The 24,689-nt window shown below is 39.8% G+C and overlaps 1 protein-coding gene across 6 annotated transcripts; it reads left to right on the forward strand.

Annotated features, from left to right (window-relative positions):
• The first annotated feature begins 239 nt into the window (after positions 1-239).
• kif2a (kinesin family member 2A) lies at positions 240-23,627 on the forward strand. Of its 6 annotated transcripts, none has more exons than XR_008602078.1 (23): positions 240-429; positions 6,623-6,717; positions 9,069-9,191; positions 10,025-10,079; positions 10,470-10,586; positions 10,853-10,897; positions 12,245-12,345; positions 12,449-12,544; positions 12,644-12,698; positions 12,798-12,960; positions 14,585-14,675; positions 14,794-14,857; positions 14,994-15,085; positions 15,178-15,320; positions 15,485-15,689; positions 15,818-15,928; positions 17,842-17,909; positions 18,211-18,336; positions 19,067-19,214; positions 20,449-20,550; positions 20,705-20,840; positions 20,990-22,530; positions 23,214-23,627. XR_008602078.1 is itself a non-coding variant. In XM_023281480.3 (22 exons), the coding sequence occupies exons 1-22, from the start codon at positions 369-371 to the stop codon at positions 21,073-21,075; spliced, it is 2,283 nt and encodes a 760-aa protein (XP_023137248.1). In that variant the 5' UTR covers positions 240-368; the 3' UTR covers positions 21,076-23,627. The 6 variants fall into 6 exon arrangements, 1 of the variants encoding a protein (XP_023137248.1); XR_008602079.1 differs by having other exon boundaries at positions 20,990-22,510; XR_008602081.1 differs by lacking the exon at positions 18,211-18,336.
• The last annotated feature ends 1,062 nt before the right edge of the window (positions 23,628-24,689 follow it).

Below are 24,689 nucleotides of genomic sequence, written 5' to 3' on the forward strand. Positions count from 1 at the left end.
TATGAGGCACAAAGGAGGCAGCTGATCCAAAACCTCAGAGAGACAAAAGTAAAACTGTATATTAAAGACATTCTACGAAACAACTCAAGAAGTGAATGTTACCAAATCGTGTATTAGTAGCTTGACTTTTAACCAAAATCTCATTCTGTTTCTTATTCTAACCACTGGGTGGCAGTAATGCACCAGTTCGCTGTTTGCAAACCGCTGATAAACGTCAAATAAGAAGAAGAAGACTATTCGGTAGCGACGTAATGCTCCCTCTGTCGGCTGCATCCTCCTCCCAAACCAAAGACCGCCAAAGAGGCTGCATTTATCCGGCTTATAATAAGTCTTCAGTCCTGTATTTGTTATTTTTTAAGTGATGTAGAATGGCGTCTGCATTTGGGAAGATTGTCGTCGGTACTTATGTGGAGATAAAGCGCAGCGATGGTAAGTTTCGCCCTGTCTGGTCTTCCCCCTCGCACTGTCTAAGTTGTTTGGGGATCTTTGTTGCTGCGGTGCTGTTGAATGTAGCAACCGTTCCCGGCTGCAGACCGGAACGTTCACGTTAGCGTTAGCTGCACCAAGACGTTAACGTTAGCTGTCAGGGCGGAGAGTTTCAACATGGCCTAAGCCTTTGAATGGGCCCTCACCTTTGTTAGCAAGCTTCTCGGCGAATTCAAGACATATTCTCCGTTAGCTCTTTATTCATATCGACAGATAACACCAAATAGATTAAATGGGAAATTACCAACGCGCGTTAGCACGTTAACTTTGTCGACACTAAATTGCCCAAATAATGTATTAAAACAAGGAATAAAGAAATTAAGATTAGCCATACTAGCTAAATTGCTAACAAGGCTAACTAACGTCAGTTATTAGCGTTAGCTTGTGATTAGCTACAGGGCTAACGCTAGCTTCTGCTGCCCGGCTTTAATACAGCAGGAACACTGGAGTGAAACCTCACCACCACCCATGTAGTTATCGAGTAGTTTGCTCTTTGGTTGTAGTCTAAACGCCGTAAATTTCGTTTTTGGGTTATTAAATGTTTATTTAGCCAACTGAAGTGACATTTGTTGCCATGGAAACCCTAAATAGCATAAAAGCAAGTATCAGGATGTTTGAGAAAATGTAAATTTCCCATTGATAACAACATATGGATCTTTGTCACTACACCGGGTTTACAGATGTATATCATGAATGACGATAGTGTTTTAGAAGTTTTATTGGATACGGTCATCCTTTATGTCAAGGAAATATAATGAAATTTCATGCCAAGATAACGCTAGCAAATACTGTAAAGTATGAAACGCTTCTGCCAGCTCTGTGCTGATTATAGAAGTACTGCAGTCCAGGAAGAAAAAGGGATTACAATACAGTCGCTTGAGCTTCGGTTTGTTTTTGAAGATTAACAGACAAGTAGACAGAGAAAGGGAGAGGCTGCTTGTTGTATGACTCTTCTCTATGTGAACGTTAGCTTTATTCCGCCTGCCTCATGTGGTTGTTCAGCTTTGCCTCAGGGACAAGAAGCCAAAGATGACTGAAAAGTTTGTGTCATTCCTGTTGGCCTCTCCAGGACTAGGCTACACCCAGTGATCCTGTTCAGCAATAACCCCTCAAACAACAAATAATCTTTTCAATAGAGCTATTGCTGAGGGTGTATTCCAACCATTGTACTGGTTGTTATTGGGGATGTCTGTAAGTCCATCATCTCTGAGAAATTTGATTACACTCGTCATCACTGTCTGGAGATTAAGGGTTAGATGAATAAAATGCACGACAGGCCCACAGAGGGAAGTCTGTCTGTCAGTTTTCTGCTAGTTGGTGTTGTGTCCAGAGCAGGGATTGCCCTCTCTCTGGGGGTTGGTGGCAGGGTTGGTTCAGATTCAAGCCAGATTCAGGCTATTAGCCACCACCCCATCTGTTGCAGTCAGCTCCCTCGATTCTGCCAGGACTCTCGCTTGCTCCTCCTGTTTTTGTTTTTTTTTTTTCCATTTCATACTCATTCCAGTCAAGCGCATGATCTAATAGAAAATACGTTTGGCTATTTATTAGATGGTCTGCAGTTGTTGTTTAGCTTAAGAGCCTTAACACAATCGCTTGTGTATGCACTTTTAAAACGTGATAAAATATTTTCTGTTTGATCTTGGAAATGCGTTATCATGTTATCAGGTATTTGATTTTTTATTAAATATTATTGTTTAGTGTAATGGTGTCTTTGAAAGGCAGGAAACTAGAAGCAGAGGCTACCTATTGGCCTAGTTTTTATAAACACATGCATCATTTTTCTCAATCTGTGACATGTTGACACAATTTCATCAATGGGTGCCTCTGGTTCTGTAGTGAAACTGATGCTTTGAAGGCTTTGTTTGTTCCACAGGCTTACACAGATTGGAGCACCCCCTTTTAAGCCCCTTCAGCGACTGGGAGGTGCCGGCATACCCATTCAGCTGGGTTTTAGTATAAAAGTGGGACACTGTGGATAATGCATTTAGTTACAGAAAATCAGCATATCAGCTGGAAGACAAGTCAGCGTGTGACTTAGCACATGTAGCCATAGGACGATAATGTGTGTACAGTGCATGAGGAAGAGATAGGCAGCCTATAAAAAATTACTGACCTCTGGAGGGAAAATAAATTTTCTCTTCATCAGCAAGGTCAGAGCATACGTCTACACAACACTGCCTTTGAATCTTTGGTATATAGTGTCTGTCAGAGAACATATGGTGTGCCCTTGAAACCTGTCATCAGACTCTGTATGCTGAAATAATTAATGATGAAATGATTAATCAACTCAGAGAAAGCTATTTTGCCATCTCCTTAATGATTTCAGTTGTTTATCAATTACAAACAACAAATACCTCCCTTGCATTTTAAAGTAATTCTATAATTCTGGATATTTGTATGTTCTTCAATATAATTTGAGTGAAATGGAATAGTTATATCGGCAATTTAATTAAATAATCTTCTTTCTCTGAATGTGAAGGGGCTAAGTTGTGAGATGTGGTTTGGGTGGATGGTGTGAAGCTAACTTTTGTGTCCTCAGGTCTCTAGGCCTTTGGCTATAACAGGTTAGACAAGCCCCCAGAGTCCATTGTTGTGTATAGTGTTATTGAGGCTGTGGACTCCATTCTTAGTTTTTATAGTTAGTGCCATACATAACTGTTCATTTCTACCACTAGCAACCTTGAAACCTTGAATTTGCTTTAACTGTTGAATTCTGAAAATAATTAGGCTTCAAACACCAGTATTTTGTCAATATTGACACGTCTTGGCCTTCACACTTCTTGTAAGGGTCATTATGTCAAGACACACTGTTTTCTGTTAGCAATAGAGATGAATTGCTGTCAACATACAATACAGATGTCACTCTGCTGGCACATACAACAGACATTTTACTGAGTCAGCAAAGATGGAAAAGAAAAGATCACTTCTTGTAACATTTTATTTGTGTCGTATTGTGATTGCTTTGTGTACTGTCATTGCCATTGAGATGGAAAGTGAGCTTATTATTTTAAAGAACTTCAGTATCTGAGCTGCATCCAGCCCTGTTCAAGAGGGGGGTTGGCCAACACTGGTTGAGTCAAACAGACAGACCTGAATGCAGGTTTAGCATGCATCACCGTGTCTCTGTGAAGTGGGTGTCAGTACATCTCCACAGCAGACAGGACACAGTTGCGAGCATCTGTTTTACTTGAATTGTCAAAAGTGACACTTATTATACTAGAGTGCAGCAAATCCACTAGTAATAGAAACAGCATCAGCAATATCTCAAAGAACAGAACATAATCTTACAGAAATTACATATGTCTGACCAATTTCCCTGCAATCAACAAGATTATATGATTTTTAGACTGCTTTATGGAGTGTTATATGATGAACAGCAAGCAAAACAATCATTGGTTACTGTTGTTGGTGCTAAAATTCCACATTGGTGCATCCCTGAACTTTAGCATTACATGATGTTACAAGACTTCAACACACAAGGGGTTTAGAGGAAGTTGTTCTCTGCTCTACTGCTTACTTATGCAGTATGTTGTGAATGAGTCACATCACAATGAACCCACAGGAAGACTGTGGTCTCAAACTTAACTGCTGACATTGGCCAAGCCGCCAGCCGCATTGATTTTTTTTTCTTTATTTTTTTTTATATTGATTGCAAATGGCTATTAGCCGGAAGTGATTTGGATTTGACCCTGCTTGACATTCTGTTGTCTCCATTAATCTTCTTGCGAGCTTCAGTTGCTTTTCTAGGATGGCGTGCTTTCAATACTCTTTAAGTACAGGTGTGACACAGAGCATTAAGAGTCTGTTGGTGTCTTGTTACTTTTCAGCCTTGTGTTAATTACACATGTTCATTTTTAGATCACTTACCACAGTACAGACCTTGCAGATGTTGGAATAGAAATCATGAAGTACAAAAAGTGTTGTGTGCACAGTCAGACAGATGACAAAGAGAAAAAAAAGCTGAATGAAAAGAGAAGAAACAGATATATTAAAAAAAAATACTAAATGGATGACTGTGTGATGTAATTATGAAAATGTTATAAATCACTTGATCAAGATTTAATAGCCACAGGCTTGGACAACTATTGGAGATTTTGGACTGGTTCTGTTCACCTCTAACACTACATTATGGGATATCCTAAAGGGATAAATTTTGTTTGTTTTGTCAGTAGATTTATGGAGACTTAGAGTATTAATGCCAAAGTGCATTGGTGCTATTTTGATGGCTTGTCGTGGACCAACACCTTTAAACTGCCATCCAGTTGTTAATTCTAAGTATTGTGAACAGCAGAGGGGTGAATTTAATGTTTAAAAGTATTTTTTAATCTATATTACGTCTGTTTAAATAGCGTCAGTGTTTTATTCTGATTAGTAAAGAGCTTCTGGTCATGCAGCATAATTACTTTCAGCACCTTATTATCAATTAAACTAGTTTTATCCCTGTTGATTTGAGCTCTGGATCTGAGTATCAACTCAAGCATTAACAGATTTATGAGGACCACTGTCATTTCTAATAGAGAGATGGCTGATAAGGTTGACATCATCAAAGTTATCAGATTGTTGTTGCATTTACAGGATGTACAGCAGTGTTAATTTGTGTCAAGTGGCAGTTTAAAGTAGAATGTAAAATTTTACACTGAAAATGTATATCACATGCTATACATCTAACTGTATTGTCTAGTCATTCTTATACAATGAAAGGAAAGTGTCACATACTACTATGTTCATGTACTTCAGTTTTAATGAATTAAATCTATTTCAACTTCAGTTGATTGACTAAGTAGTAAAAATGTATTCCTTTTTAACTATATGTCTACCCTGTGAAGGCGCCTGATCTTCTGAGTGCACAAAATGTTCTTCCTATCGCTCCTTGTTAAAAGATATAATAGATCTGCTTTTCCTTCCTTTGACATTGTAAAACCGTTGTATGTTAAATCAATCAAATGCTCAGCAGTTGAGAACACTGAAAGCATCTTTGCTTGCTAGCTCCTCGTGTGTCTCTGAATAATGGATACTGGACCATGGTGTTTCCCTGGATTGTGATGGGAATTTACAGCAAGCACTCAGATCCACATAGGCAAAGATGGGAGGGCTGGGCAGGCTTTTTACAGCTGTTATTATTACACTGCAGACAGAGGGGCGGAGAAAGGCATACAGGCTAGCAGCAGCTGCACTCGTCTCTATTATCTTTGATTCTCTCTAACGAGTCATTATCAAATCTCTTGGTCAGAACTTAACATTAGCCTCAGCCTATTGCTCGTCACATGACACTGTGCATCCAATTATTACAAATATAATACAAATAAACAAAAGTAAATTTTCTGCTGGTCATTTTTATAGTGAGCACAGACAGGATTTGGTTTAATAATGTATCATTTGGCATTATTGTATACCAAACTGTAATGATCTTTTTAACTGAAATGATTTAAACTGGGGAATATGGTTAATAATGATGACATAGTTTTCAGTTTGTAATTATAGCTTGGAACAAAAAGACAGTGTAATACCATGTAATCATAGAGTAATTCAGCTGAAAGTTGATCATGATAATTTTGAAACACTAACTGGATGAATTATTTCCTCAAAATGTAGATAACCGCCACAGATCATCTAAAAAGGAAGAAGTTAATACTACATAGACACAAACGTGAAAATTGAAGTGCGTATACATATGGTTGTTGTGATAAAAGCATTATTATTTACTATGTTAACAAAAACACTCTCTTGACCCTCTTTCTTCCACTGTACTGCATCTTGAAATTAAACAGTTCTGTTTTAGCAGGACCACTTAGAGATCAGATCAGGGTAGCAGGTGGTAATTAGGCTGTTTGTAATTCACCCCACTACATTTGTTACCTCGCTCATGTGAAAGGCAGAGTGTTGGTGAAATCAGTTTAATGTGTAACTTTGTCTGTGTGTTTAAGATATCTCTTCATCCTTGTTAAATTATCAGTTCTTGAATAGCATATGTCTTACTGTTATTCCTATACTTTTATACAATAAAAATAAAGATACTGTCACCATCATTGCTACCAAACTTTCTAGGGCTCTAAAAAGAGTTTGGGTCCTACTAAACACTGCCTTCGGTCTTCATTGTTATTCTGCCAACCTGACTTTGTCTGTGGTGATCTTGCAGGACGCATCCATCAGGCCATGGTGACCTCACTGAATGAGGACAATGAGAGCGTCACAGTGGAGTGGATAGAAAATGGAGACACAAAAGGGAAAGAGGTAAAGCACCATTTACAACCATTTATTACCCCTCAAAGCACCGGCAGCAGCATGTGCTTTTATTTTCCACAGCTATGAATATTGCATCCAAAGACATTTGGGAGCTGCTGTGATTATGTAAGTAGTCTGCATGTCTTACAGTTCCACCAGATACCACCTTTTGTACACTGATGGGTACAGAATGGCTTCCACAGTCTGTTATGTGTCCCCACACTGTGCAACTTGGGGTGAGCTGGGTAATAAAAATCCTTCCATCCATTATCTGTATACATTAGGGTCACAGGGGGCTGGAGTCTGTCCCAGCTGACTTAGAGCGAAGGCAGGGGACACCATGGACAGGTCCCCAGTCTATCACAGGGCTACATATAGAGACAAACAAGGACTCTCACATTCACACCTACAGGCAATTTAGAATTATCAGTTAACCTCAGCATGTTTTTGGACTGTTGGAGGAAACCAGAGTACCTGGAGAAAACCCATGCATGCACAGGGAGAACATGCAAACTCCATGCAGAAAGATCCCAGGCTGGAATATGAACCAGGGATCTTCTAGCTGCAAAGCCACAGTGCTACCCACTGAGCCACTGTGTAGCCCTGGCAATAAAAATATTCTAGATAATAGTTACAGAACATATTTCCAAAATATCTGTGATCAAATTAAAGAGTAATTTACAATTAATGCATCTGTTCTTCAACTGGGTCTGCCCTCTTCTGCAGAATAACTCTGTTATGCTACAGCAGTAAGCTTATATAGCTAACACATATGGGGCCAAAACAAGGAAAAAACACACACATGTTGTTTTGAGAAAGTAAAAATGAGTGAAAGCAGGAATAGTTGAACACCTCTGGAACGTGCAGAAATTGTAGCAAAAGACACATCAGTGAGAAACAAATAGGATGGATTTCTAAAGTTGGATGAATATGGAGCTCTTTTGTGTGATGTTAGGTTAAAGAAATTGATGCTATTGACTTGTTGAGACATAAAGGTTACCAGTTGCAGAGATGGTCAAATTCTTGACTCAGAATAAACTATTGAACCATAATGGGCAATTATTTTATTCATATAGGAATCAGTCCTAACCTGAATACATCTGTGTGTGTCTGTTAGGTTTAACAAGCATGTTGAATGCATTTCGGCCCCATGAGTAGTATTGAATGTGTGATGTGATATTTGTTGGTGTCAATCAGTATGGAAGAATAGCTGGATAAAACATATGACAACCCCCATGTATGGCACAGTATTCTGCAGTGTAGTACTATTGTTTTTGCTCTCTGAAATATATCTGATATATAGTATATAAATGGTCACTGTTATATCATCCTCTGCTTAAGCTGTAAAATGGGCAAGTTACTGAAATATATCCAGTAGTTTGGACTGAGAAATTGACATCTAAAAAAATAAAACATTTCATGGTCAGCAAAAATCTGCCTGACCATATATCTGGTTAGCAGTAGAAAGTGAAGATTGTTACCACAGTAATATGTGTCAGTGATCAATGCCATTAATGTTACTTTATTTCTGGCCAACTATCAGTGAAGGATGGTGATATTTAAATGTTTTTGATATATGCTATTTATAAAATTTGCAAGACAGCATGTAGCCTCCCAAAATTTGGATGCAAAAAGCACATTATCACCCTGTAATGTTTTACTTCTAACTCTCATAGTCTTAAAAGGTAGCTGGTAAACATTTACAGTTGCTTTAAGTATGTGCTTAAAGAAAAAAAAAAAAAAAAAGTATGTGCTTAAAGAAGTATTTGACTTCTGCAAAATAATCTACTACTTATATGCTCAGAATGTTCCAGACAAGATCCTGCCTCGTGTCTGGCTAAATATAGAGCATGTGTTTTTTTGCTTACTGACAAACATGCGCACTCACAAGCTACTACTAAAGTCAGCTTCAAGTCTACCTCATGTCCAAACCAAATCTGTCAAGTCCCCACCTTTATTGCAGTCTGTCTCTGAGCTGGTTTGATCAGCAAGTCTTTGTCAAATAATTTATGAACTGATGCTGAGCTGCACTATGAGCTTTTAGCTTCACTGTAAAAAATGTTGACTGTCTTTTAATTGATTGATTTTTACAGGATGGTTTTAGCTTCTTTGACTATTGTTATCAGCGCACAAACAAGTTTTATTGCCAAGTTAAACGTCATGGGTTTTTTTTAAGTAGTTTTTAGCCAGTTTTGCTGCTATGAAATGTTAGTTTTCAGGGTTGGTCAGTTTTTCTAGGATTCGCTGAAAGCAACTGCAAAGTGAATGTTTATTTTTTGCTTGTGACAAATGAAGAGTGTTATAAAAAAGATTAAAAATGGCCTAATGGCTTGTCTTAACACTGCTTTGTTTTTGGACAGATTGACTTGGAGAGTATATTTGCACTTAATCCAGATGTGGCACCAGATGAGGAGATTGCACCAAGTCCAGAGACTCCACCCCCTCCCACACCCGTGTGTGTAAAGGGCAGTAAAATTGCAAAGGTGAGTGCTGCTATGTCACTTTATCAGCAGCTGTAAGAAATCTGAGACGCTTTGTATTTTCTGTTCCTCTATTTACCAGCCCTTGTTCTCGTCATAGCCAGGTGGCTAGTCTTGCTCATGTAGTTCCTTTGTGGCTCAGTTTGCTGAACCTTAATTTAGTCATGGGATCCTTCTAGGCAGCCAGCTATTAGTCCTGTTACAAATACAATCTGCAGTGCACAGTAGATTAGGACTGGGAATATTTTTGGTTAATATTGGAGTTGTGATGACCTTCTGTTTTATACATTTTCTTTTGGTTTTAATGAGTATAACAAAGTGTAAATTGTGAGGTAATGTTGCTGAAGATTTATTCTTTTGAATGAAAAGGACTTCTTTTACTGAATGCCACTCGCAACACATTTGGCTCGGTTGTAGAATACTGTTGTAGCATTTTTGAATTTGACTCTGTAGTTGTTTATACTGTAAGATAATATTTATCTATATGATATAATCTCTAACTCTGAAGCAGATCCAAAACCTTTACAAAAATCTTCACACTTAGACCTACAAGTGTTTTAGTCTCCAGCTGTTGGATAAAGTTTACTCACATTTCTTTTTGAAGTCACTTAATAGTGTATGTGATGGCACTGTGATCTCAGGCGTTAGTACTAAAGGAGGTGGACTCTTTAATCAGCACTAATCTGACTCTTGCGCTTCGTCTATTTCTACATGTGCTGAATAGTCATGTGAGACAAAGTTGTCGCACTGAAACATGTTTCCTTTCTCGGGGGCACCCATGACAAGTAGAAATCACACAAGCCAACTCAATATCTAACTGTATCTGTTTCTTGCAGAACCGACGGACGATAGCACCTGTTAAGAATGATACTCCATCCAGGGATAACAGAGGTTTGTTCCTTACACTGTTGATGGAATTGCTAAAAATGTTTGCTTTCTCTGGATTTGGTGTTGAGATATTAAATGCGATATTTCTGATAGATGAAGAAAAGCAGTGATCAGTGTGTGCAAGACACATCAGTGACCAATATTATGGGATTATTCTGTATTCTGGCTTACTAAAAGTATTCTCTCATAATATTCCTCACATTTTAAACCTGTTATGTCACAAGTTTAAATTACTAAGTGACCAAAGATGTCTAAGGAAAGCAGAGGAGAAGGAGTACAGAGATGTAAATACAAAGACAGAGAATTCTGCTAATTTTGGATAAATATGATATCCATATCAATATTACTTGTCACTGACCTCTAGATAAAGATATTGGGGTTTTGTGTTTTCAGCGATTCCAACCCGGGCCAGACCTCCACAACCTCAACAGCCAGAACCTGCTCCACCTCCCCCAGCCCAGCAGCCTGCACAGCCCACTCAAGCCCAGACACAGCAGCAACTACAGAATGGTATGGTGATCAAAACAATCATGTTTATTTCATTTAGCTTAGCTATGATCTTGTTTTCTTTGTTAGGAAAATTCTATTTTCAGAGAACCAGTTATTAGGATTTGGCTGAAAGTCTCTAGCCCACAAATATATTGTCATGCAATTATTTGAGAACGTCCTCCCTTTTTTTTTTTACGTTAAAAATGTTTTAATCAGTTAACTGTAGAAACAAAACTATCAGAATTGTTTAATATCTCATGTTTCTGTCGATCACATGTTTATCGCAGAATCCTCACATCAGCTGATACCCAGAAAGGAGTTTGGACAGCTTTGTATGTATCATCTGCATGTTACTCCTGTCCTCAGTGCTTTATGGTGATTCTGATAGAGTTCCCAATAGAATCTGAGAGCCCTCTAGTCTGACAAGAAGATTGAACAGTGAAATGTCTGCCAGATACTATTCAGAACTGTGGTGTGGAGATGAAGCAGCACAAACACAATCCATCCAGCAGACAGGCTTTCTGGGTATTAGAGAGGGAGTTAAAAAAAGAAAAAGCGTTTGTGCTGCTGTTTGGCTGCACTGCCTTTTCCCTGTCTGACTTCTGCTGAGTCACGCATAAGAACACGCATGGAAAAACTTGTGGTGCTGTGTGCTACTCCTCTGGGCTCACACAGCAACAATAACCTTTTTCATTACCCTCCATTCATTCGAAGTGTTCCCAGTCATTTGATGAGCCAAGAGGAGTAGGACAGAAACACCTTGTTCCCCCTCCTGACCCTCAGCTCCTCTACCGACTGCCAATGAGCCTGAATAACCCCCAAATAGTGACGGTGCTGCATTCATCTAGTACTTCCTTCTCCTGGTGCTGATGCAGCTCATCTTCTCCTCCCAGATTACACCAGATTATTAAACCCTCTGCTCTGATAGTCTGGGTTCTCGGGGACTGGAGCCAGCAGGAGACCAGGACTGTATTACAGGGCTTTGCAGTGGGAAGCTGGGCCTGCAGCAGCGAGCCAGGGCTAATCAGATAACGCTGGGTTTTATAAACTCTGCAAAGAAATCAGAAGTGGCTTTTACTGATGTTTGCTAACTTGTGTGCTCTTATTGTGGGTACTAATAGTTTGTGATTGACCTAAAACAACACTAATCTGTGGGTGTGCTGTGCTGGTAGCTTTGGAATAACATTCTGGTTGATTGCTGGTTTATTACGATAATCATATTTGATTGGAAACTAGCTCTAATTTTAATCAGACTGGATTAATTGCAGAAATAAAGGCACATATCCTACACTGTAACAAGCCTTACCGGCCCCTGTCCAGTTGTGTTTGAGAAAATGGATAGAAGGGATAAATAATAAGAGCAGGTTTTGAACACACTGTAAAGGCCTTTTGTTGCTGATGCAGAGAAAGCAACTAGTGTTATGCTGGAGACACAGTGTGCCAGCCACTGCATCCTGGTCTGTGGTCGCATTATTAAGGTACCGCTTTGTTGGAAATAGCCCAAGGTCTCCCATCTGTTTAAAGGAAGACCCAGAGAGAGAAAAGCTGAAGAGACAGAAGAAGTTGAAGACACAGATGGGAAAAGAGATGAGAGAAGAAGAGACCTTTTCACAAAGAAAGGCTACTGGTATATGCTGTAAGATACAGAAGAGTGACTGTTTCTCTTGTCATAATGGCAGCGAGGAGGAAGTCAAACTGTGTGAAAGAGGTGGAGAAACTGCAGGAGAAAAGAGAAAGACGCCGGCTTCAGCAGCAGGAGCTCAGGGAGAAGAGAGCTCAGGTACATTCATATCAGCCTTTTTCCTTTGTATTTAACAAAGTATACTTATTGAATATTGATAGAATACTTACACTGTGCTGTGTATTTCCTTGTACTTCTTCAGGAGGTGGATACCACCATCCCTAACTATGAGATCATGTACATGATCCGTGATTTCCGAGCCAGTCTAGACTACCGACCTCTGACCACAGCGGACCTGGTGAGTAGAGACTCAGAATTCTTCCTCTTCACACCTGATTGTTGGGTGTTGACCTTCAGAAACAATGTCATAAAATATCCTTCTTGCTGCGCTGTCCAGATTGAAGAGCACAGAATATGTGTTTGTGTGAGGAAACGTCCACTCAACAAAAAAGGTAAATTCTCTCATCAACTCTGGTCTTATGACTGATCACGATATGTTCTAATTTACATCCTAAGTGTCAGTGTAATTCAAAGTCTTGTCTGTGTTCCAGAGTTGACCATGAAGGACTTGGATGTGATCACTATTCCCAGTAAGGACGTAGTGATGGTTCATGAACCTAAACAAAAAGTGGACCTGACCCGCTACCTGGAGAACCAGACCTTCCGCTTCGACTATGCCTTTGATGACAGCACTACCAATGAGATGGTTTACAGGTTTGTAAGAGCAAATTTAACAACAAACTGAGCCATTAGAGCAGTGCTTCTCAAAGTGTGGGAAGGTATGACAGGGAGGAAAACGTCTGTCTATGCGGAACTAATTAGTTGAACTATTGTTTTAACGTCGGCCTGTTTTTCACAGTGCACAATACTCAAACTGCGTTGTCACAGTAACCGTCCCCAATTCATTCTGCTCCGCCCACGGTGATTAGATGTCAATAGTTCCAGAGAATGGATACATATTACATTTGACCAGGACTGTTAAGGCCCTGGGTCACTTCACTCCTCCTCCTCTGTTAGAATCGTCTGTATTGTGTTCAGCTGCGAGCCTGTCAAGCACCTTCGTCCGCCCTGCATCCGTGTTGTTAAGCTGCCTACAACCCCTGGAGTTGAATTTGGATTGGACCAGGCTAAACTAGCGCTTTAATCACGGTGCCAGGAGGAATTCAAAAGGCTCATTCATGCAGCATTCGGCGTCAGTTTTTATTAGGAGAGGTTGAGCTGCCCAGTGTATTTTGTGAACATTGGTGCATGTGGTTAGGGTGCACTTGGTGGTAAAAGCTAGCCAGGGATCTTTGACTTGAGAAGAAACACTACTAGAGAATTCTTTGTTGGTTTTCAGTTAGGGTGCTGCTGCTGTGTGTTTTAGTTTAGAGTTTTATTTGTACTGGTTATCTTTGATTTTCTTTCAGTTTTTGTATTATCAAATTCTGAGTGAAGTCCACTTTCTGTTATGTTTATTTTGTTTTGTTTCAGTAGCATCCATTTGCTTTTAACCCTCTCACTTTCTGTCCCAGCCTACCACTCTGGAACTCAGCGTTGTTTCGTTATCTTTTGTTGCTGTCTGGTTTCCCCTAGACAGTCAGGTCGTAACAAGTGCAAAACTTTTTTGTCCTCCGAAGGGGCGCCTGAATAAAGTAAGCAACACATAGGCAAAAATACTTATTTTCAAGAAACTGAATTTTTAACAACATTTTATTCAATAGAATTATTAATAAATAACATCTTCAATATGATTTCCATCATTTGTGATGCAAAGGTTGATGAGCTTTGCAAGATCCACGTGAACTCGATGCAATAAATCCACATTGCCGTCAATTTTAGCACATTCACTCTTTATGCGTTCAGTCAATTTCCTATGTGTCCAGACTTTAGGCACACCCAGTAGTTCCGTTGCAGCTTAATTCAGTTTTATTCATATAGCAGCAGATCATAACACAAGTCCCCTCAATACACTTTGCATAGTAACGTAAAGATGTGACATTTTTCTAGAGAAAATCACAGGTAGCCCCACGGTTCAGCACTTGGCCACAGGAGAATAAACTTGCTTCCAGAAGCTGTATATCCTAAAGTGTATTTGAGCACTTGTCAAACTGGTTGCTATTATGTTAACAATAATAACACTATTAGTCATTATATTATTATACTTGTTGTAATTCCAGTAATAATGATGAGCACTGAGCAGGTCACACCTGACTAACTAAACAATACAATGAGCACAGTGCGTTGTTTAACAGAACTGAATTAGTGACTAACATGTTTATTGTGTGTGTACATAATTATTTGTTGTATCTTGCTTTAGTTGATAGAGAATAAACATGTGTTCTGTCTTCTTGTGCAGGTTCACTGCCAGACCTCTAGTGGAGACCATCTTTGAGAGGGGCATGGCCACCTGCTTCGCCTATGGACAGACTGGCAGTGGAAAGACACATGTGAGTTACAGGCAGTGACCTTTTCTCTTGCAAAAGCTGAAACTGAGAATTTTTACTTTATTTCAGCACTGCTGAATGTAACTAAATATATCTTCACCTGTATTGTATTGTATTGTAGACTATGGGTGGAGATTTCTCTGGAAAGAACCAAGACTGCTCTAAAGGAATTTATGCATTAGCTGGTAAGCAGATGAGCTGTGATTTCTGACCTAATTCAATGCACCCCATTGACTAAACTGGTTCAGATTTGAATTGTGTAGGTATTTTGTAAAGATTCTGCTTCAACGTGGTTGAAATTGTACATCTGTTTTTGTGCAGCTCGGGATGTATTTCTCATGTTGAAGAAACCCAACTACAAGAAGTTAGATCTACAAGTGTATGCAACCTTCTTTGAAATCTACAGTGGAAAGGCAAGTGTAATCATCTCATGTGATTGATACCATCATATTTCATGTGTGATCAACATTAACCGGCGCTGACTGTATTGTGTATGTGCGGATAGGTGTTTGACCTGCTGAATCGTAAAGCTAAGCTGAGGGTGCTGGAGGATGGGAAGCAGCAAGTGCAGGTCGTGGGGCTTCAGGAGAAGGAGGTCAAGTGCACAGAAGATGTCCTGAAACTCATTGAAGTGGGCAACAGTTGCAGGTAGGACAACAGAAACATTGTTCAATTTTTGCATTTGTTCAGTACATGTTAAAGACATTTTGCAGCTGTTGTTACTTACATGTGCAAATGTCATTTTCTTTCTTCCTCTATTCACTCTTGTTCGCCTGTTGTTCATCTTTACATTTTCTTCCTCTCACCGCTAGAACATCAGGGCAGACGTCTGCCAACGCTCACTCATCCCGCAGCCATGCGGTGTTCCAGATCATTCTTCGGAGGAAGGGGAAGATGCATGGGAAGTTCTCCCTCATCGACCTTGCAGGAAATGAGAGGGGGGCCGATACGTCGAGTGCCGACCGTCAGACTCGTCTGGAAGGAGCTGAGATCAACAAAAGCCTGTTGGCCCTGAAGGTCTGTGGATGGCAGTAGCTCTGTCCTCAGTGTTTTCTGACACTTGTTTGTCCATGGGAAAACAAAATACACAGTAATTCCAAATTTTTTAACTATATCACATGTCTTTCCCTCTCCTCTTGTTTCAGGAGTGTATCAGAGCTCTTGGTCGTAACAAGCCACACACTCCATTCAGAGCCAGTAAGCTCACCCAGGTCCTGAGAGACTCCTTCATTGGGGAAAATTCACGCACATGCATGGTCAGTTCTTTGTCCTGCTAAACAACCTGTATGCAAGTTGTCATATACACTACCAGTCAAAAGTTTGGACACACCTTCATATTCAATGCTTTTTATTTGTGTTATTTTCTACATTGTAGATTAATACTGAACACTAACACTTCTTTGTTTACAACACTATTCCATATTAGGGCTGCAACAACGAATCGATAAAATCGATAATAATCGATTATTAAAAGCGTTGGCAACGAATTTCATTATCGATTCGTTGTGTCGCGCGATTCGTGCATCACTCTCCATGTCGCGGAGCGTCTACTTCACTTGCAGAGCTTTGTCAATGCTGGCTGACGGCAATAAAGTTTTTTTTTTAAATAACTCCACCTGTAGAGCGAGTTGAACAGAGCGAGGTGGCGGCAAAGCGAAAGTAAATTCAGAGTAATTTCAACCAAACATGACCGACACGGAGAAAACAGTCAGACCGAAATCCTCAAAAGTGTGGCAGCATTTCACGATTCACAAAACAACAAACATGCGTAGCATGCAAGCTTTGCAAAAGTGATATGATGTACGGGAGCACCACAATGATGATGCAGCACCTGAAACGGAAACACGTTGGAGTCGCCGATGAGGATGAAGGAGCTCAACAGCAGGTAAGTCACTACAGTATCCTACGTTTGTTCTGTTTTACAGTGAGGAAACGTAACGTTAGTCTCTCTGGTAGCTCTCCTGATTCTAGTGTTTGTTTGTTAGCTGATTAATGACAGTGATAGGGCACGTGTGTGTGTGTGTGCGCGCGCGCACGTGTGAAACTTTTTATTTCACTTTAATCAGCTTAAGCAGGGTTTGAATATGCTTTATAAATAAACGTAACTTGCCCACAATGGTGATAATAATTTAAAAATTAAGCCTCAAGTTTTAATTTTCTCACAAAGTCTGAGTGAAGACACTGGTCTGTGTTGGAGTGAAGCAGGATGAACTGCATTTAGACCGGGGTTAAAGTAACTTATTTAGTATGTAGTATTTTTTATGGTGCTTGTCCTATCTATCTATCTATCTATCTATCTATCTATCTATCTATCTATCTATCTATCTATCTATCTATCTATCTATCTATCTATCTATCTATCTATCTATCTATCTATCTATCTATCTATCTATCTATCTATCTATCTATCATCTATCTATCTATCTATCTATCTATCTATCTATCTATCTATCTATCTATCTATCTATCTATCTATCTATCTATCTATCTATCTATCTATCTATCTATCTATCTATCTATCTATCTATCTATCTATATATATATATATATATATATGCGTGTGTGTGTGTGTGCGTGCGTACTTTGTGTTTTGTTCTTTGGACTACTTACTTGCCTTAACCTAATACTGCAAATAAAACAAGATAATTACTGAGTTGTTGTAAATTGTGCTATAATACATACTCAAACTATACTATCTTTCTCATTTCATGAACAGCAAACAATGACAGGCTTCATGATGAGAAAGACATCATGTCCACCACAGCAAGCATCTGTCCTGACTGACAGCATCCTCAACATGATCATCACTGACATGAGGCCTCTGTCGATGGTTGAAGACAAAGCCTTCGCTTCAATGATCTTATTTGCTCTGTCAGTCCAAATCTTCTCTTTCTGAATAAAGCGGCGGAAATTAAAAATGTGTTGTTTTTTTATCCGATTCATCGATTAATCGAAAAATAATCGGCCGATTAATCGATTATTAAAATAATCGTTAGTTGCAGCCCTATTCCATATGTATTCTTTTATAGTTTTGCTGTCTTCACTTTTAATCTACAATGTACAAAATAATAAAATAAAAACCACTGAATGAGAAAGTGTGTCCCAACTTTTGACTGGCGGTGTATCTTCATAGATATTAATCTGAATAGTTTTCTCTTTCTGAAAACAGATTGCAACAATCTCTCCTGGCATGACGTCCTGTGAGAACACACTCAACACTCTACGCTATGCAAACAGGTGGGAATATGTTGACTTACTACAGGGATTTGGACAATGCCTTGTTTCTACAGGAAGCAAAGGAAATGATTCCCTGTTGTGAAATTCTAGCTCTTGTAATTCCTCTATAATCCCTAGTGGCTATTGTATAGATTTAGATTAGCTGTACCAGTGGTGCTATTGTAAATTTCTCTGCTTACTCTCAGTAGTTCTTTCTGACTGCGTATTCCTTCTCACTCCTCTTTTTTCCTGCTTTTTCCCCCTTCTTGTCTCCCACCCTCTGCCCCTCTGTGTGCTGCTGTGGCTGGTTGCCGCTGTGTAGAGTGAAGGAGTTTGGGATTAGTCCGTCAGACATCCCCTTCTCCCAGGGCGGTCAGGGGAGTCGCCCTGAGCACTCGCCCACCAATACCTTTGAGTTCGATGACTTTGCTGCTACCTCTCCCAGCAGGTCGAGCACTCCCCAAAGCACAGCACACACACACACACCCAGACACACACACAACCATGCAGCTTCTATTCACTTCATCAGCTTCACTGGGGAAAACTTCATCTGTTTCTTCTTTCCTCTTTTGCTTCATCTGCATGATGTGACACCTTTCATGCTCTTCATCCCTGCTTTGAGTCATGCTTTCGCTTTTATCTTTGGCTGAGCCGTAGAGAAAACGTGAAGAACAATGCATCTTTCTGTCCACGTGGCCGTGTCTTTTATTTGTTCTGTGTCATACCATCCGTGTTGATGTCAGGAACACCTGTGAAAGCTGGAGGTGATAAGTTAGAATGAGTACATGGCGGTTCAACACATGACTTTAGCTGTCCGGTAAACACATCCAGGATGAGCTCTTTGTTTGAGCCAGCTCTCAGCAGGTAATCCCTCTCAAAGTCCTAGTCCTAATTAATTAGCACTGTCCTCGCACGTTAGGTACAAGGCAGTAATCCCCCATCAGCTCTGTGACGCCTTGTTAAACGCCAGCTCTGACCATCCTGACTCCAGCTAGCATGATAACTGTCATCTATTGATCCCAACCATCTTCCTCCATGCATGATGTCGCTACCGCCACAATGCTGCCATGCTGTGCTAATTGTGAGCTCCATGTCACCGATCAGAGAAGCCATTTTTAGACTGGGTCTGAGTCAGAATGAGTCAGTCCTGACCAATTTAGTGTCTCTTTTGCTTGCAGGGTGAAGGAGCTGACAGTGGACCCCAACCAAGTGATAGAGGGGGGGCGACCCAACATCCACACTGTCAACCAGCTGGATCTGTTGGACGAGGACTGGCTGAGTATCTCACCTCAGAGAGACGACCTCAAACTGCTCTGTGAGCAGAATGTAAGTCTGCTCTTTTAAACAGGTTCACTGTGGCAGGAGGGGGCGGCTATTAACATGTAACTAACATTATATCACAGTAGTAATGATTGCATATTGCAATACAATTAATGTATATACAAAAAGTGCCTGCCACCAATGTGGTATAGACTGTCAGACAAGTTGTGCAAACATGCCATGAAACGCACAACTTCTTTAGTTCCCTAAACTGCTGTAATCACACACACACAGAGCAATGAATTATTTCATAGCATATATTACAGCAACACGCAGGTAAATGACAGCATTTGACCCTCGTCTTTGAAAATATATAAGCAGGTTTCAAGAACCTGAGAAATTTAGTTGCTTGTCAGTGTAACATATTTTAGTTATTTTTGGGGGGCGTTGTTGCCTTCATTAGATAGGACAGAGAGAGAGAGGAAACATGGGTAGAAGAGTGGGGGAACAACATGCAGTAAATGGCCATAAACTGGATTTGAACCCATGACCACTGCATTGGGAATGTAGCCCCTGTTCATGGGTTGCCTGCCCAGCCAGCTGAACTATCTGGGCAGCCACAGTAACATATTTTAAACAAGAAAAGCACAGTACTCTGCCAAGACTGTTCATTCCCTGACCTTGCGCTGATCACAGGCGTGTGTTATGCATGTGTACGTTATGTAGGGATACAGAATCATGTGACCTAAATATGTCGCGGGCGGCATGAATTGATGGGACTCTGAAACACCCCCACCACATTTAATCCATTGTTCCTTGTATCATTTCCGATAAGTCCGCAGCGGTGGATTTGTAGTAGGATCGCAATCATGTGATCGTCAGCAGGCAGCTGAGGTAGCGTTCACTTGTTGTCATAGTTACAGTGACACCGTGCCGCTATCTCAGTGGGAAATCCTTAACAAATCTGTGCATCCAGACTATAAGCCGCATCACTGCCAAAATCTAACCAGGTGGCCCTTGTGTCATTTCTGACCTTCCCTGAAAATTTCATCCAAATCCATTATTCAGTTTTTGAGTAATGTTGTGCACAGACGGAAGGAAGGAAGAATTCATGTATGCCGATCGTCACATAACTCCCCCACGTTCCTTGACGGAGTAGTAATCCACATTGTTTCTCTGTGAACTGAATTATTCATTAATAACCAGACTGCAGCAGTGATCTCAGATGAGGTGAGGTCATCTCTGTCACGTGTCCAGTTTTCATGCTGTGCTGTTCGCTGACACTGTTTGTTTTTCCTAGGAGGAGGAGGTGTCCCCCCAACTCTTCACCTTCCACGAGGCAGTGTCTCAGTTAGTAGAGATGGAAGAGCAGGTCCTGGAGGACCACCGAGCTGTTTTCCAGGTCAGAAGGAAAACAACACTCCAGCTCACCTTGTCCTCCAAACAGATGAATGCGCATCCTGACAGTGGATTTTTAACGTCTGTTTGGAGGCTGTAGAAGAACACTATGAAGTAAATGTACTAAACACTCGATTTTGTGTTTCTTCTCTGAACAGGAATCTATTCGGTGGCTGGAAGATGAAAAGGTGCTGCTGGAGATGACAGAAGAGGTGGATTATGACGTGGAGTCATACGCCACACAGCTGGAGCAGATCCTAGACCAGAAGATAGAAATCCTCACTGAACTCCGAGGTAAGACTGAAGCACACATGTATAACGTCAACAGCACACTTTTAATTCTCTACACTGTTAAGTAAATTGTGTCTTTTGGTGAATAATCTGGCTGTCTGTAAATTTTGTCAAACACTCGATCACGTCCGATCTTTCCGTCTCTCCAACAGATAAAGTGAAGTCATTCCGTTCTGCTCTCCAGGAGGAGGAGCAGGCCAGTAAGCAGATCAACCCCAAGAGGCCACGTGCTCTTTAGAGACCCAAGAGGTTTAAGTGGTACAAACTGAAACGTAACCACTAGATGTTTGGCACAACTCAAGCTGTCACTAGCAGCTGTGAAAACACAAATAAAAGGACTGTTTAATGTAACAATAGGCTCAAGGAATTGCATTTGTTATGATCCCTCTCCTAACAAAACTGGCTCTACACTCACTACGGTCTTTTTTAGAAAACTTAGGAAGGAAAATAGTTTGGTTTCCTTCCATTTTGTTTTTTTTTTTTTCATTGAGAATGTTTAGTTTCTTCTCCCTGTTGTTAAATTATTTTTTTTTTATACTTGTTTTTACTTCCTTTGAACAGAATATCTTTGACCTGGTTTAAGGAGAGATCTTCATTGAAAAGTTTACGACACAAAACCAGTATTTGATTTCTGGTTTCTCTGGCTGACATTTCTGCATGTGTACTCTGTGATAGCGTACGTACGCCACTGTTCCATGCTTCGGGGTCCTCAGTTGCCATTAAGTCATATTTCATTGTATATGATCTCTTCTCCTTCCTTCTCAGAGTTTTTACCAGTTTGAGAGAAGCCTTGAACCACATTGTGCTTCTTTCTTTGTGTTTCTTTCCTCGTGTCCCTGACAGGTTTTTACATGTAGTTTGCTTCAGTTCGTGCCATGTCATTCTGTGGCAACTGACTTAAAAAAAAACTCTTAATGTAAAACATGTTTTCCACCCATTTAACACTTTGTTATAAAAATGAAACTAGAAAACTATTAATAAATGTATAGTGAAGATGACTGACCTGCCATTGGTTATGTTGCTCAGTGTTTGCACCGGATGTTATGCTGGATGAAGAAATAAAAGTTCATGTGTTTCATTCGAATGACTTCTGTGACAAATAAATACTCTGAATAACTCCTATAGTCATAAAACAAACTTTGGTTAGAAAACCTGCTAGCAGTGATCTGTATCTTACTAAAGGCTCATACATTTCAGCCAAATGTGTACATAATACAATTTGAACACATTTTATGGTAATTTCAAGTAAGGAGGAAAAAAACCTAACTCTATGGAAGCAAATCAGACTCATCAGATTCTGAATTTTAAAAGCTGCTGAATTTCTTACTTTGAATTTTTTTTGCATCAAAATTACGTATGTGAATTTTTTATGCCTGAATTTAGCTCATCAAAATTCTAAAAACCAGTTAAAAATTCAATGTCTTCAAAATTCACCATCAAAAAATTCAATGTTCAAAATTCGCCATCAAAAAATTCAATGTTCAAAATTCGCTGTCAAAAAATTCGCTGTTCACATCCGAGGGACTCAGGCGTAGACAATCGATCCTGGCCAAAATCGAACCAACGCCCAGCCAATCACGTGGCGCTCCTCCGGTCATGTGACGCAGACGGTTCACCTCACAAGACCGGGGTCAACCACGGCTACCAGCATGAACGACGGCGCTTCACTGAGTGTATTAATCCTTTTTGTCCTGTATGTGGTTTGTTTTTGTGAGAGTCAGTTAGCTGTAATGCATGCCGTTAGCTGCGCTAGCACAGCGTTAGCCGCGCTAATACAGCGCTAGCGACGCTAATACAGCGTTAGCCGCGCTAGCCGCGCTAATACAGCGCTACCCACGCTAATACAGCGTTAGCCGCGCTAGCCGCGCTAATACAGCGCTAGCCGCGCTAGCACAGTAATGAGGTCATACAGACAGCACGTTCTGCAGCTGGGTAGTTGAGTAACAATTTTATAAACGCACAAATGGGTGGAAGTGTGATTTATGCGCCCGAAAATGCAGTTAAGTCACAGAGCAGTGTAAAGAAACTGGTCACCTAGCAACCTGAATTAGTCTAGGTAACACTTTGTTTATTATGTGTGTTTTCTGCTCAAGTTAATGTCCTGGTTTGATTCATTTTAAATTACTCCTGATCTTGAAAGGTTTTAAACTGTGCAGTCAAAGTAGTTACAACTGTGAGCGAATAGCTTGAAATGAACTGCCCTAGACTCCTCTGTTCATAGCCGACCACAGCACGCTATATCAAGAGTTATTGTGCAATGATAGTGATAAATGCAGCCCATTTTTTCAACAGTTTCCTGTTTAGTATGCGTACCCTAGATTGTTTTTGATCATTTGTTGTAGCCATTTATTTAATCAATTTTAATCCACTCCATAGCAACACCGTCTGAACTGACCAGACTCGTGAAATTCTGGACTGGATGGGAGACTCTACCAAGAACTCTCTTCGCTGAAGTAGTGAATGGCAGATACCTGACAGCCTCCACCTGCTATGAGACCTTACATTCCCAGGACATTACAAGGCCTACGCATCATTTAAGACTGACATCCTGGCCTGTATTTGCACTTGAGTCAAGATATGTTATGTGTTGTTCTCTAGTTAGTTTTACTTGACTGACAAAACTAAGTGCACTTTTGGATTCCCTCCCCTACCTGTTCTCCCAACTCACCTGACAGGTTATCTGGCTCAAGTATGCGTGTTTCTGCCATACATTTAAAGTATCTGAAGTTAAGAATATTTCTGGTGAACAATACATGCAATCACAGCATTAAAGCAGGAGTTAAAAATGAACTGGACTGTACTGACTTTATTTTCTCACTGGTGAATGGGATGAAAATCCGTTGCAATATTACAAAACAGCAGCCTATAAATATATATATATATATTTATTGATTTATAGGCTGACAGTATATATATATATATATATATATATATATATATAGTATGCCAAATACTGTCAGAGCAAAAAATATTTTTAAATTGGCTGTCACTGTCAACCTACTTCAACAGGCATTTTTTTGCACATTGAAATTTGAGGTTGTTTGAATGACACTATCTCAGAACAATGATGAAGAATCTATAATACTGAACAAGTAGATCAATAATCTCAGATTATGGGTGAGTTGAAATATGAAAAAAAATGAAGTGGTCTATGAAAAGTCCAGTCTTCGAAACCTGACATGTTGTTTTGTGTAATTTCTTTGTAAATTAGCCCTGCATCCAGTCATTACCATGACATCGGCATAATGGAACCATGACCACATATATCCTTCTGAATATAGTGGCATTTTTCCAATGGCAAATTTTCATGCTTTGACAGATACAGTGGTGGAAAAAAGTTTTCAGGCACCTCGAAAATTTTCCACAATCTCAAATATTATCGTGAAATATTTGTTGCAAAGTCTTTTGTGTTTCAGAAGGTGTGACTGCATTAGACAGACACAAATGATGCTTTTTTTGTTTATTGTTTACATGACTAACAAAACTAAATTCTACCAAAATGACCCAATACTCAAAATTTCTTATTTTTAAGGAACCAATGAATTTCAAGTTTTTATTGACTTTTTTAGGATTTGTTTCGTATTATGGCTGTGACTGAACTAATAGAAATTGCATGTGAAGACCTCAGAGGGATTCTTAATGCAATATTTCACAAATGTATGAGGTGTCCAAAAACTTTTTTCCACCGCTGTATTTAATAGCAATCGGATATACTTATGTTAGCAAGACAAATAAATGAAAATTTCAGGCTTTTATCTTGAATTATTCTTGAGATATCATATATAATATATATAGCCTCAAATTTGAATGTGAGAAAAAAAAAATACTGAAACTAGGTCTATGGTCCACTTA

Source organism: Amphiprion ocellaris, chromosome 6 (assembly GCF_022539595.1).
Source record: "Amphiprion ocellaris isolate individual 3 ecotype Okinawa chromosome 6, ASM2253959v1, whole genome shotgun sequence".
Lineage (NCBI taxonomy): Eukaryota > Metazoa > Chordata > Actinopteri > Pomacentridae > Amphiprion > Amphiprion ocellaris.

Bases quoted from the DNA above. Each gene is read 5' to 3' on its own strand.
- kif2a (XM_023281480.3), top strand. From the start codon at position 369: ATGGCGTCTGCATTTGGGAAGATTGTCGTCGGTACTTATGTGGAGATA. The intron at 12,346-12,448 runs GTACATTCATAT...GTACTTCTTCAG, and splicing joins TCAGGGAGAAGAGAGCTCAG to GAGGTGGATACCACCATCCC. The intron at 12,961-14,584 runs GTTTGTAAGAGC...CTTCTTGTGCAG, and splicing joins ACCAATGAGATGGTTTACAG to GTTCACTGCCAGACCTCTAG.